The sequence below is a fragment of the Eleginops maclovinus genome, chromosome 11, assembly GCF_036324505.1.
Source record: "Eleginops maclovinus isolate JMC-PN-2008 ecotype Puerto Natales chromosome 11, JC_Emac_rtc_rv5, whole genome shotgun sequence".
Lineage (NCBI taxonomy): Eukaryota > Metazoa > Chordata > Actinopteri > Perciformes > Eleginopidae > Eleginops > Eleginops maclovinus.
The window spans coordinates 14,433,960-14,459,672 of record NC_086359.1 but is presented as its reverse complement, the minus strand read 5'-3'; the positions used below and the strand labels follow the sequence as shown (position 1 = coordinate 14,459,672).

Genomic DNA, 25,713 nt, shown 5'->3' with positions numbered 1-25,713 from the left:
GGTTTTATTTTGTAAAAAGTCAAACCGTAATGTCGTTCACCACATGAGCTAGCTTGATGCTAGAAGTACTACAGTCAAATAAAAACAGTGCTTCCGGCACAGTATTTTTTCAAAACAAAATTACAGTAAAGATTTTTTTTTAATAATTGTCATTCTTAAAACATACAAGGCATTAATGTGTAGTATGTCCGCACCTACTGCATCTTGGGAAAACTGCCAACAACTAAGCCACTCCCACTCCCTCAAACCTGAAGCAGGAAGTAGACAGACCGGACCGCTCGTGCCTGCTTTGCCGGAACAATAGCGTGTTAAAGCTGAGTAACAAACTATAAAACTAAAAGGAACATTTGGCAACATACTTCACGTTACAAACATTGTTGGATACCTATGTCGGTCTAGGATTTGATGGTTTGATCGCTGTCCGAGCAGCAGGTGCGAAACATTGTGATTGTTGTCTGTTTAAGTGAATACGGTGAATTCGGTGATGTTTTTTATCTGTAGGTTTCTTTCTTCCTTTAGTTAAATGTACTTAATAATACACAATATGTCACCTGAGCTCGGCATACTGTTGTTACTTTATGAGTGTATTATAAACTGATTGTTTACTGTACTATTCCTTTCACGTAACATAAAACCAAAATGTACTGTAGGCCTACTGTAATACAACGCTGAGTTCACCCTATACACACTTCCCTATCAGACCCCTGTGCTCCATTATCTTAATTAAATTATTTGTAGAAAAAAGTTTTTATTTAAAAGTAAATCAATTAGATATATAAATATTATTTTCATTAAAAATTGTGAGTGGCAAAGCAAAAAGATCAAGAGTGGTAATTAATGAAGAAGAAAAAATGTGTCCGTCTATTTATATCGTAAAGTTTTACCTTGAACGTCTAGACGGTATTATTTTTGGATGTTATTTCGTAATAAAAAATGAATAGGCCTAAATGAGAGTACGTTGTTAAAGTCCACATGTCTTTGTTTGATTACTGAATTGTATAAAGATTGAATGTAAATTATGGATTATATGGATGACTCTTATGAGCACACAAAAAAGTAAGTGTTTAAAATCCTGTGTGCTGCGTGAAACCTAACCGTTGACTCTTCCTGTTTTGCAGGTTTTTCTCGTCTAAATGTAAGCTGAAGCTGTAAGTCTTTCCAACATGTTGCCACCTCAGAGACACCACCTGTCACACCTGCTTCTCACAGTCCTGCTCTTTGGTGGCTGGGCAGCAGACGGAGCTCAGAATGGGTCAGAGGCGGAGGCGGTGTCCTCCATGCGTCTGGTCAGCCTCTCCAGCGGGGACATAGTGGTAAAGGAGGGGACCACCGTGCTGATAGAGTGTAATGTGACCAGAGGTTACAATGACACCAAGTGGTTCAACTCTAAGGGACCTCTGCTGGGTGAGGACTAAGGAGGGGGAAGGAAATGCTGTGCTGAATAAGAGTTCATGAAGAACATTCAGTTCTTTAGGCACATAGTTGCTTTTTTATATTTAAATGTAAAATAACACAGTCCATCTTCTTGTGTTTTTTTTTATCAAGACCTGTAATCTGTCATGGTGTTTCAGATGCCCTGCCTCATCCTTAATGTGCATTGTTCTGAAACTTTTTTTTCAACAGAGCTTTGTTAAAAACCCTACTATGTCAACAACATACTTGCAGTACTCTTAGATAATTAATTCGATCCTTTGCTAGTGAACTTTGACACTGCAGTGGAGAAGCAGTGATATTGGGTTGTGTCTGATATAATCAAATCAACATACTGATAAAAATTAAATTGGAGATACAAGGTCCTGAAATGTTATTAAGTTAGACTGAAGCACTCTTTTTTGTTTTGTACCAGCTAATCCTAACATTTAATTGCAGGTCATCTTAACGTTAGAAAGAGTGTTGCACATATTGTCCTCAGTGATTGTTATGTTAGATCAACTTTTTCCATTTTTTCTTCTTATCAGGTAGTGTGTGTGTATTATTTAACTGATATTGAGAAATGGGAGCTGGTGGGGCCTGTTGGCCTATATAGATCTGTTTGTGTTACTATAGTGAAGGATACGAGTTGTTAATATCTGTTTTAAGGTTTTCCAAGTGGGCCTATAACATTTCTAGATTTTTTGGGTAAAAACAAAACCTTGTGTTTTGTGTTTTCACTTCAGGTGAAAAATGGCAGATTCAGGAAAATGGTGCTCTCAACATCACTCTGGTCTCCTTCAAGGATCGCGGCCGCTACACCTGCGTTACCTCCAGCGGGACAGGCGAGACTAAAAACTACACCGTCACTGTTCGTGTAGCACACAACAGCAGTGGCCTTGGCCTTTACTTCATCATCGTCTGCCTGGTGGCCTTTGCCATCACCGTGCCCCTCAACATAGCACGGCTTTGCATGGTCAGCAGCCACCTCAAAAAAACTGAGAGAGCCATCAACGAGTTCTTCCGCACTGAGGGCGCAGAGAAGCTGCAGAAGGCATTAGAGGTTGCCAAACACATTCCCATCATTACGTCCGCCAAGACGCTGGAGCTTGCAAAGGTCACACAATACAAGACCATGGAGTTTGCTCGGCATATGGAGGATCTGGCTCGAAGCGTTCCTCTGCCACCGCTCATCCTCAACTGCCGCACGTTCACAGAGGAGGTTGTGGTGACGGGGAACAAAGGGCCTCATCCTGAAGAGCAGGTTGAGACATCAGTGTCTTTGAACCGACAACATATTGGCAATGAGGAGGAGGAGGTTTGTCAGGCACTACTGTCAAGTGGAGGCCACTCTGAAGGCGACGTTGATGTCAAAGTTTCAGTCCACACAGTTTCTGATATGGAGGCTGAGATGGGCCTAGGTGTGCCAGGCTCACGAACAAGTGTGTCCTATGAGAGCAACATATAGGCTACATTAATCTTGAATCCGTCAGAATAAACACATCTTCTGAAGTGTCAGGTGTCCAAATGCAAGTGTTTAAAAAGGAAGAAACATAAGAAAAGTGGGTTGAAAATGGGGTTAGTTATCATTAAGATTTTGTGAGTCTGGTTGTGCTTATTGATTTGCTAAATAACAGCTCTTGAGCCATCTTTTCTGTCTGTTTTCCACTTGTCTTTGAGATGGGCATCGTAGCTACAAATGGTCTTGAACCATATGACTACAATTTTGGCGATTCAAATAATATCTGTTGTTATCACGTTCAACCCCCCTTCTGCGTGAAGTATTTGCATGCAGGGATGACATTTGACTAGAGTCATATGCCACGTTATTAATACTACATCCTTCACCAGTGATTTTCAAGGCAGTACAATGGGTCCAATTTTGCTTTCAGAAACCAAAAAGCTATTTTTTCTGAACTAATTCTTATCAAATTGCTGATTTATCACTAACTAAACTGCTTCACAAGATTTTGACTAGCAGATATATGAACTCATCTTCCTTCAAAAGACAACATCTGCTGATTTTTGATAGTCGGTCAGCTTCTACATAACAAAAGGTTGTAATAAAATATTGTCATTTCATTGTGTTGATTGTTTTCATGTCACTGCTTTCTGCCAATCATCTGACACTCACAGTAAGAAGTGGAAGGCTTAGAAATAATGCCTCAATAACAACAAGTCACATGGATGTTGATTGCTATCTCCATGTCTCTTTATCTGGGTCTTTGTTAGTAAAGACAGCAGTTAATTGAAGGTTAGGATTTGCTTCAGATTGATGGTTTCATTGAAAAAGGCAAACAACAATACTATTTTGTGTGAAGATATTCTAAAAAGAAGTACTGTACACCATGCTTCCAACAAGTGATTATTTTTACATCACAGCTTCAGTGTCTAATGAAATGGAAAATGTTTGAAACATTATGCAGGTGTAATCTATCATATTTTGATAATTGATGCCTGTAAAAGTCAGGGACTCTCATGAATGCAGCATTTCCTCTGCATTTCTCATTTTGGAGATGTTGAAATGCATTGATTTCTTTAGAAGTTTCCATGTATAAAGATATGAACGCAGTCCATATACTGGGTAAGATTTCTCCTCGTAGAAATGTGTCCTCAATAACAGCGGTATGTCTACATGGGGTCAAAGCTTTGAGAAACAGAAATGTGTTTCAATAAAATAAACTATGAAGATGCTTTTGAAGTTAAAGACAAAATGGTCATTGTAAAAAAATGACAGTGCTTGTAGAAGTGGTTATGAGGAGTTTTACGAATTAGAAATAGGCCAAAATGAGAGACACAGCTACACAAATGTGTTCCTGTATCTTGGAGGGATATAAAATGTATATCAGGGCTGGTGATTAAACTGTGAACCAGTTGTGTAACTCAATGACTATGTTTAGACCATTTGTGGGTTGTGATACTGTTTATTGGTTGTGATATTGTTTTGCTGAGTCTAGTAATTGTGTATGTGATGGTTTTATATTTAAAGATGTTTAGATATGTAAATGTGATGCTGAAAAGGTCATTTGCAGGGATTAAAAGCAAAAGTTTGCTATAAGCAACAATCATTAAATAAACGCAATTCAAATATCCAAATGTTAGTCTGGTGGTTGTTTCTGCCCCCGCAGGTAACACTGCTGATAGACCACTGGGTGGGGCTGTTGGGTAAAACTTTACTTCTCTATATCAGCTATAATAAAATTGGCTCATTCACCACACAAAAAGCTCCTGAAAGGTCATTTTTTACATGAAATGTGATATCTTTGTTAAAGAAACAGCTGAAGCATTGATTTATTGACCAGATGTATGGAAATAGTGAAAATAGACAATCTTATCTGTTGTGCATGCGTTTGACAAATATCCTAAAGGGATACAGGTAGAAAAATGCAGTGTAATAATTGTAATTTACGCAGGCAAATGTATACCAGAGGATCTTTATTTTATATATCTTAAACTTGAAGATAAACATTTATTTTCCTAAATATTTCCCTTAAGCAATTGCTTGCAACTCTCCAGTTGGCATTTGTGCACAATTGCACTGAAAGAAATCAATACTGTCATAAATAAATGATCCTTAGTTGTCATTTATCTGCAATAACTACCATTTAACAAATTATTTCATGCTCCCTCTTATTAATAAATAATACACAAAAGCCTCATTTAGCTCATCCTGTGCACAGCTGCTGTAATCACAGTACTTTCTCAGAGGCTTATCTCTTAAAATGCAGCTATCAAAGTGTAACAGACTGTCCTACCTGAAAAAAAAAATAATTCAGGTTGGAGAGCAGCCACAATAACAGTGACCTTGGGCCTGTGTTGAATACCTCAAAAAATCCATCCTCCTTCCCTTTCCTGTCCTCTCTGGAGGGAAGCTTATCTAAATAGAATTGATTGGTCAGAGCGATCATTCATCATGCCGGGCCAAAGCAGACGTTTGAATAGAAGGGAAAGGAAGATTTTAGGGACAAGATATTTCTAGTGGTCTTTGTATCATCAAAGTAAACCAATTTATCTGAATGTGCATATGTGGATGTGTGTGTAAGAGCAAAAAATAAATAAGAATTTAAAAGAGATTCATTTGCTTGAAGGACATATTTATAGCAACTTGTTTGTTAAATTGCAAGTTGAGTGTGTTTAAATGCAAGACAGGGGCTTTCGGAGACTGGATGTGTCTTGCAGATAAATGAATAAACCCGTGCATGCAATACATTTTGAATTTAAATTTAAATTGCTCATAAACCAAGGTCATAAAAAACTGTGGCTGATTACATTTTATTTTCAATCACCCTGGAGGAACGAGAAGAGCGAAGGACAGGATATGATAAATTAATGACACAATGAGAATAGTGCTTGTCATTTGTGTTCATAGACAAGAGAACATGTTGTAGATCTTGCAATCGTGATTAGTTCTGCTGATCTGGCGGTGTGTGTGTAAGCGTAGAGCTGGATTGTCTTGTAGACTGAAAGACAAACAAAAACTCCAAAGTTTTCTCTTCTGTGTGAAGGCAAAGATAAATTACTATCGTTGCAGAAGTCTAAGTCTTAAGAATCCAACTTTTCACCTTGGCAAAAGCTCAACCTCCCTGTTAAGAAACATTCCCCATAGTACATTTTGAAAAGTGCAAATAAATAAAGTTCACATGCTCAGGTATTTCTTGGTTTTACATAAAAATAGCTTAAATCTAAGTGTTTGCATTCCTTGAGTAACCTATTTACGGCCAATTTAGGTTTCAAGCTTGTTTGTCATATTTTTAGATAACCTCAGAGAAATGTGGACATACAAAGGGTCCATACGGGGTCGAAAAGCACATGTGCCAACAATAGGGACGGAGGCACTGTGGCTGACCTGATTTTCTGCAGGGTCTCGCAGCTACAAATGGCCCTGCTGTCAAGCACTAATGGGAAATAATAGCTGAAGCAGCATCACAGACGCTGGGGACTGGGTGGAGGTATTGGGGTCACATCCTCTGATGGCTCTTTGGATATTAGACAGATATTTACCACACAGACAGAAAACATCAGGAGGGAGAGTGGCGAGCAATGATGTCGGCCAAGTTAGGTCGCATGGAAATGTTCTGTCTACGAGGAAGTCAGTGTGAGATGAGTGTGTGTCTTTAAACCCCTGAAGGAAGTTGGAGGTCAAAGACTAGACCACTGCACCCTGAGATTGTTTGGGAAACATAATCATCACTGCACAGATTGAAAGCTTCTGCTTTGGTCTGGGTGTTTATTTTTCCTTGCTGAAGTAAATCCTCATGGGGTCAAGGACGGATGTAAATGGGAATTTAGTAATGCTTTATTTCACGGGTCTGTCATTTGACCCCATTATTCTAAATAATTATGTGGAAAGAACTATGAACTTTGGTGTTAACATTTCTTAAAATTAAAGCTTTATCATGAACCCAATAATTAATAATCCATTATTCTCCATAAATTCAAAGTTTTTTATTAGTCGAAGGGTAAAAGCAATGGCAATTAATTGGAACTAATGAATTACAAATAGACTAATTGAACAGTCTCACTCGATGATAGGGGCTTACTGTAGCAAAAATGAATTAAGCCAAAGAAAGTATTTAATTTGCACTTACAGAAAGATATCTCCATGGCACAAGGTCTGCTGCCATGCCTCTAAGTAAGTAATAGGAGTCTCTAATTAGCTTTTACATTTACATTACATTACAGTTCATTTCCCTGATGCTTTTATCCAAACCGACTTACAATAAGTGCAAAAACATAGTGAATCAAACTCCGAGCAACAAGGAAAGTGCATATATAATCACTTCAAGCAAGTCCTACCATTGTAAGTGCTGGGAAATTTGTTAAAGGTCTAAGCCAACTCTATAAAGTGCCTTTTTGTTCTAACTCCCAATAATTCAGAAAATAATTTGACACACCCTTCTGTGCAAGGTCCTATGTGTAATTCTTATTTGTTGTCACCATACAGTAATTCTACCATCAACTATTTAAAGTTATTTAATAGAGACATAAGATTAATGTTCCATAGCACCCTAAGCAGTTTATTTTGATTGTTTTGCATATTGGTTTGATCCTAATGGGCTGGTACTGTACCAAAGTAAAGTTGTATTTGAACTAACACCAGCATTTCATCATGGTTTCCTCAAGTGTTGTGTGCCTTAAATTTGTTGTCTTGGTTGACTTTAGTAACAATTCTTTGTCCCATTATCTATTTTCTCAGGGATATGTCAAGCTCATAGTTTCAGAAGTATGTGAGCTCCAAGAACCTCCTCAACATTGATTTGGAGTAAAATAATATTGATTAATTTTGCAGTGCAAAGACAATAAGTTAAAAAAATAAAACATTGGCTTATAATATGAAGATACAATTAAGGAGGAATGAGTTACTTATCGCGTGCCAGAGTCCCTAAATGTGCAAAAACCTTGACAGTGTTCTGTATATGGTAAACAAATTAATAAATAACAAACCCTCTTTATTACATACAGTGGGGCAAAAAAGTATTTAGTCAGCCACCAATTGTGCAAGTTCTCCCATTTAAAAAGATGAGAGAGGCCTGTAATTTTTATCATAGGTATACCTCAACTATGAGAGACAAAATGAGAAGAAAAAAAATCCAGGAAATCACATTGTAGGATTTTTAAAGAATTTATTTTCAAATGATTGTGGAAAATAAGTATTTGGTCAATAACAAAAGTTCATCTCAATACTTTGTTATATACCCTTTGTTGGCAATGACAGAGGTCAAACGTTTTCTGTAAGTCTTCACAAGGTTTTCACACACTGTTGCTGGTATTTTGGCCCATTCCTCCATGCAGATCTCCTCTAAAGCAGTGATGTTATGGGGCTGTCGCTGGGCAACACAGACTTTCAACTCCCTCCAAAGATTTTCTATGGGGTTGAGATCTGGAGACTGGCTAGGCCACTCCAGGACCTTGAAATGCTTCTTACGAAGCCACTCCTTCGTTGCCCTGGCGGTGTGTTTGGGATCATTGTCATGCTGAAAGACCCAGCCACGCTTCATCTTCAGTGCCCTTGCTGATGGAAGGAGGTTTTCACTCAAAATGTCACGATACATGGCCCCATTCATTCTTTCCTTTACACGGATCAGTCGTCCTGGTCCCTTTGCAGAAAAACAGCCCCAAAGCATGATGTTTCCACCCCATGCTTCACAGTAGGTATGGTGTTCTTTGGATGCAACTCTGCATTCTTTCTCCTCCAAACACGACGAGTTGAGTTTTTACCAAAAAGTTCTATTTTGGTTTCATCTGACCATATGACATTCTCCCAATCCTCTTCTGGATCATCCAAATGCCCTCTAGCAAACTTCAGACGGGCCTGGACATGTACTGGCTTAAGCAGGGGGACACGTCTGGAACTGCAGGATTTAAGTCCCTGGCGGCGTAGTGTGTTACTGATGGTAGCCTCTGTTACTTTGGTCCCAGCTCTCTGCAGGTCATTCACTAGGTCCCTCCGTGTGGTTCTGGGATTTTTGCTCACCGTTCTTGTGATCATTTTGACCCCACGGGGTGAGATCTTGCGTGGAGCCCCAGATCGAGGGAGATTAGCAGTGGTCTTGTATGTCTTCCATTTTCTAATAATTGCTCCCACAGTTGATTTCTTCACACCAAGCTGCTTACCTATTACAGACTCAGTTTTCCCAGCCTGGTGCAGGTCTACAATTTTGTCTCTGGTCTCCTTTGACAGCTCTTTGGTCTTGGCCATAGTGGAGTTTGGAGTATGACTGTTTGAGGTTGTGGACAGGTGTCTTTTATACTGATAACGAGTTCAAAAAGGTGCCATTAATACAGGTAACGAGTGGAGGACAGAGGAGCCTCTTAAAGAAGAAGTTACAGGTCTGTGAGAGCCAGAAATCTTGCTTGTTTGTAGGTGACCAAATACTTATTTTACCGAGGAATTTACCAATAAATTCATTAAAAATCAGACAATGTGATTTCCTGGATTGTTTCCCCCATTCTGTCTCTCATAGTTGAGGTATACCTATGATAAAAATTACAGGCCTCTCTCATCTTTTTAAATGGGAGAACTTGCACAATTGGTGGCTGACTAAATACTTTTTGGCCCCACTGTACATACCATATTGAATAGCCACACTCACATTATGTATGCATTTAAAAAAAGCAAACAAGTTCTTATTATTGCTGCTGCTAAAGAGCTTTCAGGTCGATTCTGACTTGAAGTCTTAAAACATTGTGGATAATAGAAGTTCTTTTTGAATCAACCCTCGCTGTCACTCACTTCCCTCCCTAAAAGGCAGGGATAGCTTTATTTCCTGAGCCCATTGTGTTTGTTTGTTTGTTTGTTTGTTTGTCTGAATCAAAACTTTAAGGTATTAATAACAAACCTTTTTCTTCCAACTTCAGAAAGTGAAAGGAAAATCAAAACTTGAGCAGGAAATTGCTTCCACTCTGGAGTCCAGGTTTGCTCTTTCCATCGAGAGCAATATGAATCACAAAGGAACAAACAAAGCCTGTTGCAGCTTCTAATTTGTTGCATTATGTGAGTCAGACCATGATTAAGTGCCTTAAATTATGGCTCTGGGTTCTGTAAAAATTGCCGCAGAGGTCCTTCATTTTCATTATCTTTCTCCAGTTCAAACCCACAAAGGCAATTGCATATGAATATACTGTATATTTCTGTGAAGGTCCTCTGCTCAAGCCTGCAATTCAAAATGTGCATTAGATATCGAGTAGGTATTTTCTGCTTGTGTTGATCCAGTCAAAGTATGACCTTTCATTGCGCTACATTTTTTTTATATTCAAACAGCTCATGCCATTTTATCTATAACTTACAGACTTCATATCCTGTTCACCTCCATCTTCCAGTCTCTTTGTTCACCACCTCCAGTTTTCTTTCCCTAACTAACCACATACCGCACATAGTGCCTGAACATAGCCATAGAAAGTTTGATGATGCAGAAGCAGCAGGATTACAAAATCTGATCTTTTGGTAATAAAACAAATAATTATTCTTCAATGAATAGTTAACGGATACATTCAGACACAACATTTTTGCAATGTTTTATGTGAGTACAGTGACCTAGGAAAAAGGAGTGTTATTCACTGTCAATGCATAAACATTTTTTATTAGGATCTTGCAGCCCAATCATCAGACTGACACTTTATCAGAGTTTTCCAAACAGGTGCCTGGCCATTTGAGTGTTTCCGGAACTGCCAACTTTAGTGGTTAAGTTTTGAAAAATATTGTGGTCAAGAAAATCAACACTGATTGTTGGTAGGAGCCAGCATTTGAACAGCATTCTGTGGGAATCTAATCATCAAATCTAAATGACTCTTTTATCCAACCACCCGGCCTTCACCCCTCACTGTGAAGAACCACAGGAAGAGATATAATCACACAACATTGCGTGTGCCACTTCTAACTCTTTACTGACGCTGTGCCAATGCTGGAAAGCTAGCAGGTTGCTTGGTTATTAGCAAACACTGCGAGACAGCAGTCATATTTTGCACAACTACATAAGGTTGCTTGTCAGGAAAATGTATTCAATCCTTTTTAACATCAATTAACATTATGATGAAAGGTTTTCATTGTACTGACATTCAGTAAGGACATTACTTTTATTTGACATTCAGACTTATATTCAAAGATACCATAAACATAGCCAGTTAGATATTAGGGCAAACTCTAACTAAAGTATAAGATGAAAGTCTCGGCTAATTGTAGAAAGTGTTATTTCTTAATTGAGGTATCTCAATTATGTTTTCTATTGATTAATTTAACAAGCACACAACTGTATGAAGCAACATCAAAAAAACAATTTCAAATTCATTGGAATTTACAAGTTAATTTACATCATTTGCAGTGAGTATTTTTCGGTCACACATATGTATCCTGATGCTCTCAATGACAAACTTCACACCGCAGTGGATGAGCAAACACGATTCTGCCCTTGTTGTCATTTGGCTGGCGGTAATGGCTCTGTGGGCTTAATTTGGCAGGATGGTTCAATTAAATGAGAAGGCCTCGCCTGTGCTGCACGGCTCGACTTTGTGGCTTTTGGGTTAAAGATTGTTTCACAGCATGGACTCAGACAGATTTACTGAGTAGCAGACACACTATAAATATGCAGTAATGAAACTAGTGAAATATTTATCTGATCAGCTTCTTCCTCCATTTTTTCACGGACAGGTAGTATGTGCTCCTCAGTGAAATAACACTGAAAGTTACTGTGTTACACAACTGTAATGACTGGAAGTCACTGAAGCTACCATTCAAATAAGATATTTTAGCTCTTTCTATTTACATAAATCAGTCTAAGACGAGCTGTCAGCGGCAGTCCCAGGCTACAGAGCATTATTTAAGGGCTTGCCAACATCCAACGTGAGCTCCATACAGGCTGCATAGCAATAACATTCATTCAGTTTTATATAGGTCATGGCAACTGGCAAGTCAGTTATATAGTCTGTGCTCAAATACATGACACACTGCTAACACGTTTACCATGTGTGAAAGTGTGCATTGCCATCACAGAAATAAATCAACTGTTGTTTGAGTTTTACTTCTTTTACAGGATTTTGCGAAGCTATAGTATAGTAGATAGTAAGGTAAAGTCGGATCAGATTTGTATAGTTTGGTCTTTGTGTTAAACTGAGTTTAACATCAAACAATAATTCAAATGAATATTTGATAAACAGTGATGTGACTTGTGGCCTTTTGTCAAATGTAAACAGTTGGCAAACAATAAACTGACTAATCATCTGTGTCACTGCTGAAGACCAGACTGAGGGCAGAAAGACGTCTTAAACAAACAGGAAGTGAATATGGCTGCAGTAAAGACCCGACAAAGCACGCAAGATGCAGCAAGGAAGTGTCTGTTGTTTTTTGTTTTGAGAGCAACAATTCCTACATAATTCTTCTAATGTTGATGCACATTGAAGCTTAAATGATCATCATTATCATTATTATCTATGATATTTTTGCATGGCAGCTACAGTATAGGTACTGTTAGGTAAATACAATGGTTATGTTAAAAACACTAAAGTTAAGTTCATGTTTAAAATATCTGCTCAAGATTAGGAATTTTTGCGCCAAGATACTCAGTAGTGGGTCAACAAAGGCTGTGAAGGGAAGAAGACCGCTCTATAACAAATGATTACGTTTCTGTACGTGGACATGATGACTCACTTGATGGTTTGAATAGAATCATAGAATATCTTCACAGTCACAAGATCTCAACCCAGCCTGACACACAAGAGACTTTGAACCAGTGTGTCAGACCATGCTCTCCACAATCACCATCATCGTAACCCCTCAGGAGGGAAAACATTATTGTGTCGATCCCTCCAGTAGAAGCATTACAGCTTTTGTGGAGGCTTATGGTGTCCCACTTTAACTAGAAACTATATGTTTTAGTAAAAACAGGAACGGGTTTGCCCACGAAATGGTTGGCAGTGACATGTCATACTTATATAGGTGATTTGTAGTTAATGGACTAGACATGAGCAAAGTTATATAGGCTCATCTCCTGAAACATAGATGTAAACCCTCATATTATATTAAAGTTAGGTCTTAAGAACTTGGTTGGCTGCCCGTTCCAATGTGTTGAAACTATTTGAAATGACTCATACAGGGATGATGGCTGCAGATGAGAAGGATATAAAGCCTGGTTTTTAAGATTAAAGGAGTGTCCTTGTTTTACTCACAGCTGAAAGAAAGTTATCTTTTCCTATCCGTACCCATGAGACGTCCTACCATTTTAATGCTTCATTTCTCCACCATCTACAGCCTTGGGTTCATTTCTCTGATGTTCTCATTAAGCTCCCCTGGGTGGCTGCTCTTGTATGACATTGACAATCTATGTAATGTCTTATTTCATGTCAAACTGCATTGGAAACCTGGGAGCCCTCTCGCTTTTAGTGTCAATTAATTTACGTGCAATTGCCCAAACTAAAAAAGACCAAAACGATTTGCTTGTGTAGAAAAACATCGGTCCATTTTTCTCACAGATAAGATGTTAGATTTCTACCCATTAGGACAATATCTTTACTCAATGTCTTCATCTGCCTCAGAGCTCCAGTGACTCCTTGAATGAGAACTACTGTATCACATCCTCAAAACTTAAACGGGTTGAGGTAAGGACGAGGCGACCATCTCATCCGCCGTAACGGCTTTGTTTTATTGTTTTGACTCCCGCAGGTGAATTGCACCGCAGTCAAATGCTGTCAGTGTGTGTTTGCTCATTTGGCAGCACTTTTAACACATTGAGTATTTCAGAAAGCTTTTACACAGAGAGAACCGCCACATGGGAGCAACAGCTTGTGTAAACAAAATCTTAAGCACATACCCATAAACTGCAGACAGATTTACTCAAATACACACACAAACATCTCAGGCACAAACACATTTATTTTACCCTTCATCACCTACAGTCCATCACATCACAAGAACAGCACTTTTCTTCGTCAAGACACCCTGTTCTCAGATTTTTTCACACTACAGGTTTGGGATGACATTAGAGGACTACTGAGCTGATGAGATAGCAAAACCTATTAGGAGTCTGAATATGCTTCTGTAATGGAGAGACCAGACAAGGGGGCGATAGCTGTGAAGGTCTGTTGACTGGTGATAAAAGAGTTCAGCAATTGCACCAATCCAGCTCTTTTTTTTAAATACATCTGCCAAGAAATGTGGTTTAAAGAGATACCAGTGCAATACATTTCAGAATTCTACCAAATAAGGAAAAAACATTTAATTTGGCAATAACAAATATTGTCACGGCCGTTTCATACCAGCACTTACAATCCAAGCTAAGCTTTTGGGCTGAATAAATGAATTAATGAATGAATGTATTTGAATACATTTCCCAAAGTCTGTAATGGATAAAAAAAAATTATACTTGTTGACCAGTCCGACTACAACTAAGCAAAGTTGTCGAAATTGGACTGAACTCAAACTGTGGTATGAATTCATATACGGTCAGAATGCCATCGTTGGTCACACTATAAAGAAGTAAGGTCCATGTATCCTGTGGCGTTACCAGGATGCCACTCACCCTAAACCTAACCCTAACCCTTCCACCAACAGCAGAACACAATGTTTGTTTCCAATGAAACTGTGAAACAGAAATGTTGATAACAATATGTTGTCTGTTGTTTTTCCTATGAGTTATACAAAAGATTTACAACATAGTTAGCAACATGCAAAGTTATATGCTGTAACTTCCTGAATTGCTTTAAATGTAATTGTTTGGACCATTCATTGCAGCCTTTAGTGTTACTTGTTGACATTTACCATTTATTTGTCAGTTATCTGTCCCTTACTGTTTTGTTGTAGTTATGCCATATTCACTGTATATATACTGTAGGTTAGCAGCCATACTCAAAGTGCAAGTGCAGGGCCTTAAAAATCAAAGAAACAAGTGCTATACTGACAGATATCAATTATGCAGCTTTTGCTTTTGACCTGCTCTATGGAAGATTGTGTTGTCTTTGCACCTTGTGTCAGGATGCACAGTCAAACCTGTTTAGTACAAGCATCTACAAGACCATTCCTGGGTGTTTATTGCACTCTGTGTTTAAAGTGATCCTGATATTGCAAACATAATCCTCCCCTTCTCTCACTGACTCACATACTGATGTGCTTTATATTGATTTCCTGACCAGCCGAGTTCCCTTCTCTCCCCAGTCTGTGAGCATCCTGAGGAGTCAGTTAATGGTGCGTTACTAACTCCAGCTCAGTCATCCTTTACATGCTGCTCTCACAAGAGCTCCTTCACCCTGAATATCCATTACTGCCGGACTGTATAGTAGCGGCAGGCCGTGCTCATAACATATTTATGAATGCGGCCTTAGGGAGGCTCGTGTTCTGAATGCTGATGTGAAGTTCAGGCGTCACATTTTTATTACTTTATCGCTTTTTCCTACTGTACTTTTTTAACCACAGTCTTGACACTTTAAGGACGATATATCTGTAACATCATACTGACACTGAATAGCCAGGACATGTTGTACTGAGACCTTTTAGCAAATGGAAAGCCAAGATGCACATGTTTCAGCGTTCTTTAAAACAAATTTCAAGTGTCCGTGTCAAAAATGATAAAAAATGTTGTTTTTCAATTATGTTTTTCATTAAAAGGGGAAGGTTAGCCATGATTTAACAGTGTTTGTATTATAAACATGGAATATATCAAGCTTTATTATCTATACATTTTGATTCACGATAGAAATGTTTTTTAATAAGTATTACACTTGCATTTGCTGGTTTCTAGTAGAAATACATATCTTGTTTTTATCTTTTCCCCTTCAACTATGTGATATTTCCTTTATCAAAACAGGCAAGTAAAAAATAAACACACACAATTCTTCTTCGTTGGCGTTTCATTTAAGGATAAAGAAAGAAAATACATTTTGACCTCTGGATCTACCAGAATGTTAAGCAATGTACACATCTCTATAACTCACTTCATCTTCTCACCAATCATGAATCACTCTGTGTGATAGCATCAGCGAAATATTTAATATGCATGTAAATATACATCTATGTCATGATCCCTTAATAAAAGAGCTCATGTCTAAGCTAAGAAAAGGGGGAAACACTGCTTTGCAGTCAGGCAGGATGCAGATGAGCAGGACTTTGAGGCAGATAACAAAACAGGTGCTGAATTTTAAAGTATATGGTGAAAATGCATTTGGATGGCAAGAGGGAATGTTAACAATGAAGCCTATCACAGTTGAGGACCTCACACAGGCAACAGCTACATAGCAACTAACTGAACTATAACAACAACAGTGGATTGCCTGAATTTTTGCATTTCATTGCAGCTGGCCCTCAAAAACTGCACTCAGATAAGAGCACTTGGACACCACTTAGCAGTCTAATGACAACATGTTCTAATAGATGAAGTGGTGAGTTTTGGCTACTGGTCATTAGAGGAGCGAATCAGCAGTTTGACTTGGATGAGGAGTTTCTTTGTGCATCAGAATCATTAACAAGCAGATGTAACAGAAAAACAAGTGTAGTAAGAGGTTAAAATCCCAAATCTGCATGGTTACCCAAGGAGTCCTCACCATTACATTGTTACATAGATATCAAAACTAATACAAATGGTAGTAATGAAGTTCTGTGACTCAGGCTGTAACTATTTGCTAAATATTTCTAAGTGTTCTCTTTATAAATTTGGGCAAAAAGTCCCAAACAAAGCCAGTACTCGAAAGGTTCTCAGTGACCCTGCAGGTTGGCTTTAATGTTTGTCTCAGATTAAATCAAAGGTAAGAATTTTCTTTTGATAAGGGCGTGTGGCTTTTCATTTGAGATCCACACCAGATGTGTTAATTTAAACAGAATTCAGACAGTACTGAACGGAGCCACCCTCCACAAGGACAGAATCTTTTGATGTAACAAATTGCTTTTTCACAGTCATGGACATGGCAAACATTTGCATGGGCGAAACTCCCCCCGATGGCCTACTGATGAATCTACCTCTTCCTTAGAAGACAAGACCATTCTTCTCTCAGTAGTCATTATTCTATAACGGTACAATGCACCAACACTGAACATTAATGTGAATAACCTTTTACTCTCAAAATCTGTTTTAAATATTGGAATTGAAAGAGGGAGAAAATCATGCATTCAGGGTAGGGCTGAACGATTATGGAAAATAATCTAATTGCGATTTTTTGCGCCAATATTGCGATTGCGATGCGATTATTTTTTAAGGACTTTGTCTTCTGTATTATTGACAAGCAAAACATCATATAGTATGGCCAATACTATATTACATTAATTTTAAACTGTTCTTTCCTGGAAGACATACCTCTGTTATGATGACATGAGTTTGCATGAATGATGACTGACAACTAATTCAATCAAAACAGTATATTTGAACATACACAATAGTATATTTTGAGTAGTAACATCTCTGAGCATAGTATAGTAACATCTGAGCATAAAGTGCTGACAAGGAACCCTGGTGTAAACATTAAAATGAAAGTCAGTACAATGTGCAGAAATATATATATATATATAAAAAAACAATCTGTGGCTTTACCACACTCGACTTTCGACATCTGTGAACTGCTAGAAAGTCATTAAATTAAAAAATAATATTAAATAAATAAAACTAGTCAGTAACATTACACATAAAGTGCAAACATAATATAGCAATTGTATACACACACAAACACACCTTTAAATTAAAACTGGCTGAACATCTTGATTATCTGCAGTAACAGTAACACAGCACAAACTAAAGTGCACAATGAGTATGGCTCTGCCAGCCATAATCATCATAGCTCAAGGTTTTTTGCTAGGAAGACCAGCATATCAACTTTTGCTGGCTTTAAGGATGAGCGAGTGCAAGTCACTATATTCCCTCCAGTGCTGAACAAACGCTCTGAGGGGGCACTTGTGGCTGGCACACATAGATATTTGCGGGCCATCTTGCACAGTCGTGGAAAGTGAATGTTGTGCACCTTCCACCAGGCTAAGGGATCATCCTCTCCGTCAATGACAGGGCTCAACAGGTAACTATTCAACTCTGCCTCCACGACATCTTCAAGTGGCAGAGGCAAAGCTGAAGAGGCCACACTGGTTTTAAAAAGACTACCAAGAGACTTCTTTGCCTTTCCCCCAGAGGCCTGTGCACTTGGAGAATTTTGAGCGGTTTCAGTGCGAGACCTCTTCTCCTGCCAGATGGGAAAAGAGACATTAGTTTTGCAGTTAGCTTATATATACCTATTATAGTATGTGTTTGTGGAAAAATTATTTTCAAGGATTAACCTGATTATGTGTACGTCTTGCTGATTCCACCATTTCTGTCTTCAGTCGGGCCTTAATGGCAGGAAGGTTGTCTGCGCTGATGTATTGCGCTTTGAACCTAGGGTCCATGAAAGACGCAACATCCAAAAGCTCCTGGGTGATGAGGTCACTATACTTGTCGTTGAGGTAAGCCAGGACCTTGGTTTTAATTGATCTAGTCAGATCAGTGTCCTCAGCATCTTCAGCCAAGACTGATGTTGCCAGAAGATGGAGAACTGGCTTGAGGTAGGAGATGCTCACATACTCCTCTCCAGAAAGAGCATCAGTAAATTCGGAGAGAGGATGCAGTGCCTTATGAATGGACTTCAACACGGCAGCATCCTGCCAGGTTGGGATGAGGGGGCATGCATGTCGGTCACCTGACAATACCTTTGATATGGCTGTCATCTGTTCCAGCACTCTGGCAATCATTTTCTCTTTGGACCCCCATCTTGTAGGGCACTCAGTAATGAGAGAGTGCTCAGGAAGCTTAAGCTCCTTCTGTGCCTCAGTGAGCGCTGCCTTTTTCTTCCAACTGTGGGAGAAGTGCCCCACCAACTTCCTGCACTGCCCTATTGCTCTGGATACTCTATCATCTTTGATTGCATTTTCTGGAGGAAAAAAAAATTAAGTAAAAAAGCAAAATTAGTGTAACTCAAACAATTGCAGTTGTGTGATACAAGGTTTCACCATTTCTCTCTCTCTCTCAAATTTGCTTTATTAGCATGACTATGGGAACAGTGTTGCCAAAGCTATTGTTACATACATCATGACATACAAGAACATCAGACCATAAGACAAAAACAAAAAAGAAAATACATAAGGAGAGGTGGGTACATCAGCGTTGGGTTGACATAACATAACTAGAATTAACAGCATTAAAGAACAAGGGAAATAATAGTGTGGTGTGTGTTTGTGGGAGAGAGTGAAGGCTGCGAGCTTCGAGGTGGAGGTCTTCAGAGATATAATGGACCGTAAGGCTTTGATAAGGCTCCGCTGTACGGCTTGACCACATGTCTGTTGTAGCCGCAAAAAACTCCACAGCCTTCAAGTCCGCTGCTACTTTCTGCCTACACTATGTAGCTCCGGAAGGGCAGTCTGACTAAAATACGTGCGGGAGGGCATTTTGTACCTCTTATCCAGCGTAGTTACCAAATTATTGAACCCAAGCTTGGTCACCGTATTGACGGCCATGATGTCTTTCGCGATGCATTGGGTTACTGCTTTGGTAATTTCCGTGTGCCGCTTTGAACTGCGTTCATATGGCGTAACACCTTCAAACAGTTCGGTCAGTGATCCTTGCCGATTAACTTTACTAGGATTATTCTGCACACTGCTTGATTTTGTAGCCATACATCTATCATACACTGTTTTGTGCTGCGTTTTTAGGTGCTGGTACAAATTGGTAGTGTTGCCCCGTGATGTACCAACTCTGACCAGGCAGGTTTTACACAGTACCTGACTCTGTGCAACATCTTCTTTCTTAAAACCGAAATAGTCCCACATGACTGATGTGTATTTCCTCTTTGAAACTAGCCCCGCAGGGTCTGGTTCTGTTGAGCCTGAGGCCATTGCGTAGGTTACAGCTAGCTTTGCGTGCGAGTTCTCTCCGGTAGACTGTTTCAAAACTTTGCTCCCTGTGTCACGTGACCAGAGTGCAGCCTCTGTGGTTAGACAATCTCGTTTTACTCCCGCATATCACGTGAACAGAGTATAATCGCAGCCTTTCTTTATAATGTTGATGTATTTGTATACGTGTGTACACCTTGTACGTTTGTATGTTGATATGTACTGTATGATTTTTTAAATGATATACATTTTTTTTTTTTTTTTAATTTAATTTTTTTTTTAAATCGCAGACTTTCGCGATTAGAACATCGCACTTGGTCATATCGCGATATTGTCGCAAATGCGATATATCGTTCAGCCCTAATTCAGGGAGAGGAATTTAAATCGAGCCTGCCGAAAATCTCCCTGGAACCATAATGCAAAAATAATATTTTTGGACCAGATGCAAAAGTTAACCAAAAAACTATCCATCATTTGGTAGATATGTCAATCTTTCTCATAGCTGTTTTAACTATGCACCATTCACAATGTTAATATGGATTAAAAAATGGTTCAGTTTTTAGAAGCTTTAATGTACTTGCAGAATTCTTGTTGTTCTGCATTTGTGGTCCATCACTTGGAAAAAAGTGTCAGCCAAAGGAAATGCAATTAAATGTAATACAAAAGGAAACTATCTTTAAGCTCAACAAACCTTACTTTCACACAAAGCTTGCTTCCTTTTACACCAAACAAGAGGATTTCTGTCTCTTCAGCACTCATAATGGATCACGGAAAGAAGGAATACAAAAAAAAGAAGCCGAATGCAAGCAACCATAAAGAAAAGGAACAAAAGAGGAAGTCAACCTCGGCAATTATAGTTACCTACGTTTTTTGTTCGATTTTTAACTTTAACTTTCACTTTCACAATGTTGTAGGAGCAGTAGGACCTGACTAAGTTTTTAGAAAAATAGCAATTTCCACTGACACCTATTTGCATTCGAAATGAGTGCCACTGAGCAGCACCTGCACAAAGACATATGGCCAGCTAGCTTTTGTTTACTTCAGCGCCATATGTGCTCAGAAGCATATGCAGCTCTTAGCATTCATATTCACACATATGCTTATTTTTGGATGCGCACAGCCACCTTTTCTTAATGGACAAATACAAATATATAAACCCACTCCTGAACCCAATAATATGTAGCTCAGGTTTTATGATGTTTGAAAAGGAAAAAGGAGTACTGTAATGTTTTCATCATCATAACCCAAATCAACAGAAGAGGAAAACAATGCCAGATGAACACTTGGTGCAAAGAGCAGTGATGAACAGCAGTGAGTGGGGAAGAAAAAAGATACTCCAGAGATCAAAATGACAAGGCTGCAGCTTTATCTGTCATTCTCTGTTTTTCTCCAGATGTTACAGAGATGACTTTTGTCATTAATTAAACATTAAGCACCTTAGCTCCTGAATGTTCTTTTTGACAGATGCAACTGTTTGCAATGTGCCACAGAGCCATAACGCCACACGAGAAGTGAACCAGGTGCAGCTGTAGAAGCATTCATCTGATTTCTGTGAACCTTTTTAGTTGCCAATCCGGTTACATTCCTTCCTTATAGAGCTATGATGCAAGGAAATGTGTCCAATGATCAAGGGGTAAGCAGGTTTTTCAACTGATTTATCTTTTTCCAATTTATAATCCAATAATCATGAGATGTTTCCATTTTCCACAATTCAAGGCTTTTCTTCATTCATGAATTAACCTTGAAATGTTTCAATGCAATGATTTTTCAGAACAGCAGCATTGGAGGGGGAAGAACATCACATCCATCCCTTAATAAGTGCCTGATAAAAGCAGAATAAAGACCCGGAGTAGAATAGGGAGATCTGCTTGAACCTGCACAGGGACCGTGCTTGTGTACATTGATTTATTTTTCCCAGACATGGACATGATTGCTCAGTTCAAAAATAGACATGTGTCTGAACTTAATAAAAAGGCTGTTATGATTACGTTTGTGCTTAATCCAGATAGCACTGATTGAAGTATGAATGGCTTCTACTTTTAGCTATCACTTCAGTTTCACTAATAACTAGTGTTTGAAAAAGGATGTGTTTAGTAGTTGCTACTAAATGGATATTTTCTTATGTGATCAATTACAAATTTGGTTTCATAGTTGAATCCATTAACGGCTTTACTCTTATTATATATAGTATATATATATATATATATATATATATATATATATACAATCAGAGGCTGACATTTGTTCATCATGTCCACTTCTATTCTCATCACTCTACTGATTGGATGGTTGACACACAGGGATATTCTTTGGCAAATAGATCCCTGTGTGAATTTCTCTTAATGAGGTGGTCGGCAGTATATGAATTCAGCCCTCGATGGAGTAGGGAAGTTGATGGCGGGTAAAAATAACCATAGATATGACTCCTGGCGAATAAGACAATTACCTTAGGAGCCGCTCTTCATCCGGGGTGACAGATGGATTTGACCTGGACCTGATGAGATTGTTAAGCCATAGACTGGACCTAGAGCAGTATCAGACTCTTGAGGCTGACTATTGATTACCAGTACATTGAAGGTGTTGAAACTGGAATAACTACTGTCCACAGATTTAAAGTCAAAACTGTTTTAAATGTAGGTCAAGGGTTCTGAATATGTTGTCTTTAATTATTTTGATATCATGCATCTATCTTATATCATCATCTATGCACTGCCATTGGTTTTTACAAAGTTTCCATAGGGTTGAAAGTGTAATAGATACAGTTTGAACCAAACAACTTTATTAATAGAGTTATATTTAATTCCTATGAATTAGTTATCATTTTGTATGTATTTTGTGGTCTGATTGTGCTGTCATAAAGTGACTATAGCCCAAATAACTCGGGGACATTAGTTGAAAGTTAATTGGCACTATGGCTATTGTTCAGGTTACAGTCCCTGTTTTCAGTACACAGCAAGGCTTCTGGGAAATCATTAGTTTGGAGAAATGGAGGTCTGGAAGCTGACAGCCAACAAACTGTAGACCAAGGTCAATGTGGGCTAACAACTTGACATCAGGAGTCTGATGTCTCAGACCTAAGGCTCCAGTATGGGGATTCAGGTCAGTACAGGTCAGATTCAGATCTAATCAGTGTGCAGAGAGAGAGAAAAGTTGTCCTGTAGAGGTCAGGACTGAAGAGGTGAACACTCCTAATTGGTGGTGAAGTGAAGAACAAAGTGCTGTGACTGTGATAATAAAAAATGTCAGATTCAATCACGTCAGCTCCACTGCAACAGGGGGACACTTTGTTTTACCTGACTGGCCGTGATTGATCTTTTTCCACTACACACACACACACACACACACACACACACACACACACACACACACACACACACACACACACACACACACACACACACACACACACACACACACACACACACACACACACACACACACACACACACACACACACACACACACACAATACCCTTCGCTCATGAATGCTCACTGACCCATGATTACAGTGTGAGAGTCAGAGACACCTTCAACCAATACCTGCCACAACAGAACAGTGGAAAAGGAGTGAGAGTTAATCACTAGCTGCAGTGAAGCGTGCTGTATACAACTTGGATTTATAACAAGAGAAAATCAAACTATAGAGTTGTTTAACAAAATATAAATCCCCATCTGAAAGTTTTCTTTGTTGTCACGAACCACGACGTCTAGATAATTTAACAATAATATACTGTATGTTTGTATCATTCCTATCAGGTTTGAATATTTAGTCATTGTTGAAAAATTATATTTTTTCCCATACTTAGTATCAGGGACCCATGAGTCTCTGCTGCCGTAACGCTAGACCCATGCTAGACTTTATGCTTAGCATAAAAGCAGTAGATTTTAGCAATATTTGTCTCAAGTTTTCACAGCTTTCATTATAATTGTAGTACACTCACAACATTCTTGTTATCATAACTGGACTGGGACTTTCATCCACTCAAGCCCATGCATTCCCCTCTGAGAGTAAAGGCTTTTGGGAACATATGTGGATACATATGAAAATGCAGGCTTCATTTTGTGATGTGGACAGGGAAAGAAAAAGGAGAATCAGATACAGAATACACACAAGTACTTGCCTAAACAATCTATTGCTGCGATGGTGCCCTCCATAACCCTCCCCTGCCTTGCTGTTGGGGAAATCCATCATGTAGAGCAGCTGCTTCAGACTCCGGCTGATCAAATTATAACGTCCCTTATACAACCTGCCTGCTGCTTTGTAGTTCACAAAGATGAAGTAAACAAATCCCTGGAAAACAACCTCTACCCCCACAACTCTGACTTGAGTTTCACATTTTTGAAATAATCTCATGTAGAAAAAATGACAGAAATGTGTGCCTAGTAACTCACAGTCTCGCAAGCGACATGGACAGGAAAGTAAATGTGTGTAGCTCCTAATAAATCATAACACAAGGACCCATGAGTTCCACTCATGCGTTTACAATGTGACTGCTTCTCTCCAATCATGTTAATTTAACATTTCTAATTTAAAGTTGGTTCAAGTAGAACTTCTAGTAGCAGTTGTGGGCAAAAATAACACATTTGGCTAATTGCCCAACATTATTAACTTCATGCTTTTGTTTTCTCTATTCTAATCTTTCCACTCACCAGCTAGCGAGACATGTGTCTGATAATCAGTTTGCCATTTAATTTTCCCTTCACTGTTTGGTCTGACATTGCTTAGATTTAAGCAAGTTTTGGTTTGTTTTAATGTCACCGATGGTAAAAGCTCACCAATTTAATATTGTTGAAGTCTAAGAAATGCATTTCTTTCAATATCGAACATTTGAAAAGCTGTATTGTTTTGTGAGGTTGACATCCATGTCACTATGGCCTCTTCTTTCCTGACTTTTTCCATTTTGTTTCGATTAGTCAATTAACCTTAACTAGGTGATGTGAGTTGGCACATCTTTAACAATCACGTGCATCCTCAAGGTTTCAAGGTTTAAAGGTTTAAAGGTTTTATTGGTCATATGCACAGCATATACAACGTATATGTTGGCAATGAAAATCTTATATCCCATGCTCCTCCAACAACTCAACATACATGGTGCAAATAAGATAAATAAAATAGTGCAAAAAGAGAGAAGAATATTTACAGTAACAACAATAAAGATTTAAGGATGTAAAATATATACATATGTGGAATACATTGAAGTTATTTAAATGCACTGTACAGTAATTTAAATACTTTACACTGTTGAATGAGGAGGTATGGACAGATGCATATATTATGTATAAACAGATATGTATAATTTGTATATGTGTACTATAAACAGATATGTATGGCAGGTGTGTATAATATATATATATATATATATATATATATATATGTGTACTATAAACAGATGTGAGTAGACATTCACAGAGCTCAGGAGTTCAGCAGTCTTATAGCCTGTGGTATAAAACTGTCTCTGAGTCTGGTGGTCTTGGTCCGGATGCTGCGGTACCGTCTGCCAGACGGCAGCAGACAGAACAGATTGTTGCTGGGGTGATGGGGGTCCTTTAATATCCTACTGGCCTTTTTCCTACACCGCTGGGTGTAGAGGTCCTCCATGGATGGCAGCTCCGCCCTGGTGATGTGCTGAGCAGTTTTCACCACCCTCTGTAGAGTCTTACGGTTGAGGGCGGTGCAACTGCCATACCAGGCGGTGATGCAGCCAGTCAGGATACTCTCGATGGTGCACCTGTAGAAGTTGCAGAGTATCCCGGAGTCCATGTTGAACTTCCACAGTCTGTGGAGGAAGAAGAGCTGCTGTCGAGCCGTCTTGGATATGACCCTGGTGTGATGTGTCCATGTCAGGTCCTCACTGATGTTTACCCCGAGGAACCTGAAGCTGCTGACTCTCTCCACAGGAGTCCCGTCGATGGTGATGGTGATGGTGAACCCATTCACGTTACTTCCACAGCCTGTATAGGATACCAAAAAATGATAGTTCAAC

The 25,713-nt window shown here is 38.9% G+C and overlaps 1 protein-coding gene and 1 long non-coding RNA gene across 2 annotated transcripts; one reads left to right on the top strand and one right to left on the bottom strand.

Moving 5' to 3' along the window:
* Positions 1-222: 222 nt before the first annotated feature.
* Positions 223-4,506, top strand: LOC134872176 (microfibrillar-associated protein 3-like). The gene is made up of 3 exons (XM_063895349.1): positions 223-432; positions 1,119-1,404; positions 2,157-4,506. The coding sequence occupies exons 2-3, from the start codon at positions 1,164-1,166 to the stop codon at positions 2,876-2,878; spliced, it is 963 nt and encodes a 320-aa protein (XP_063751419.1). The 5' UTR covers positions 223-432; positions 1,119-1,163; the 3' UTR covers positions 2,879-4,506.
* Positions 4,507-17,224: 12,718 nt separating this feature from the next.
* On the bottom strand, positions 17,225-18,770 carry LOC134871760 (uncharacterized). Its single transcript, XR_010166728.1, has 2 exons — positions 18,143-18,770; positions 17,225-18,048 (listed from the first exon to the last, which is right to left on the bottom strand). It is a non-coding gene; the product is annotated as an uncharacterized LOC134871760 (long non-coding RNA).
* Positions 18,771-25,713: the final 6,943 nt, after the last annotated feature.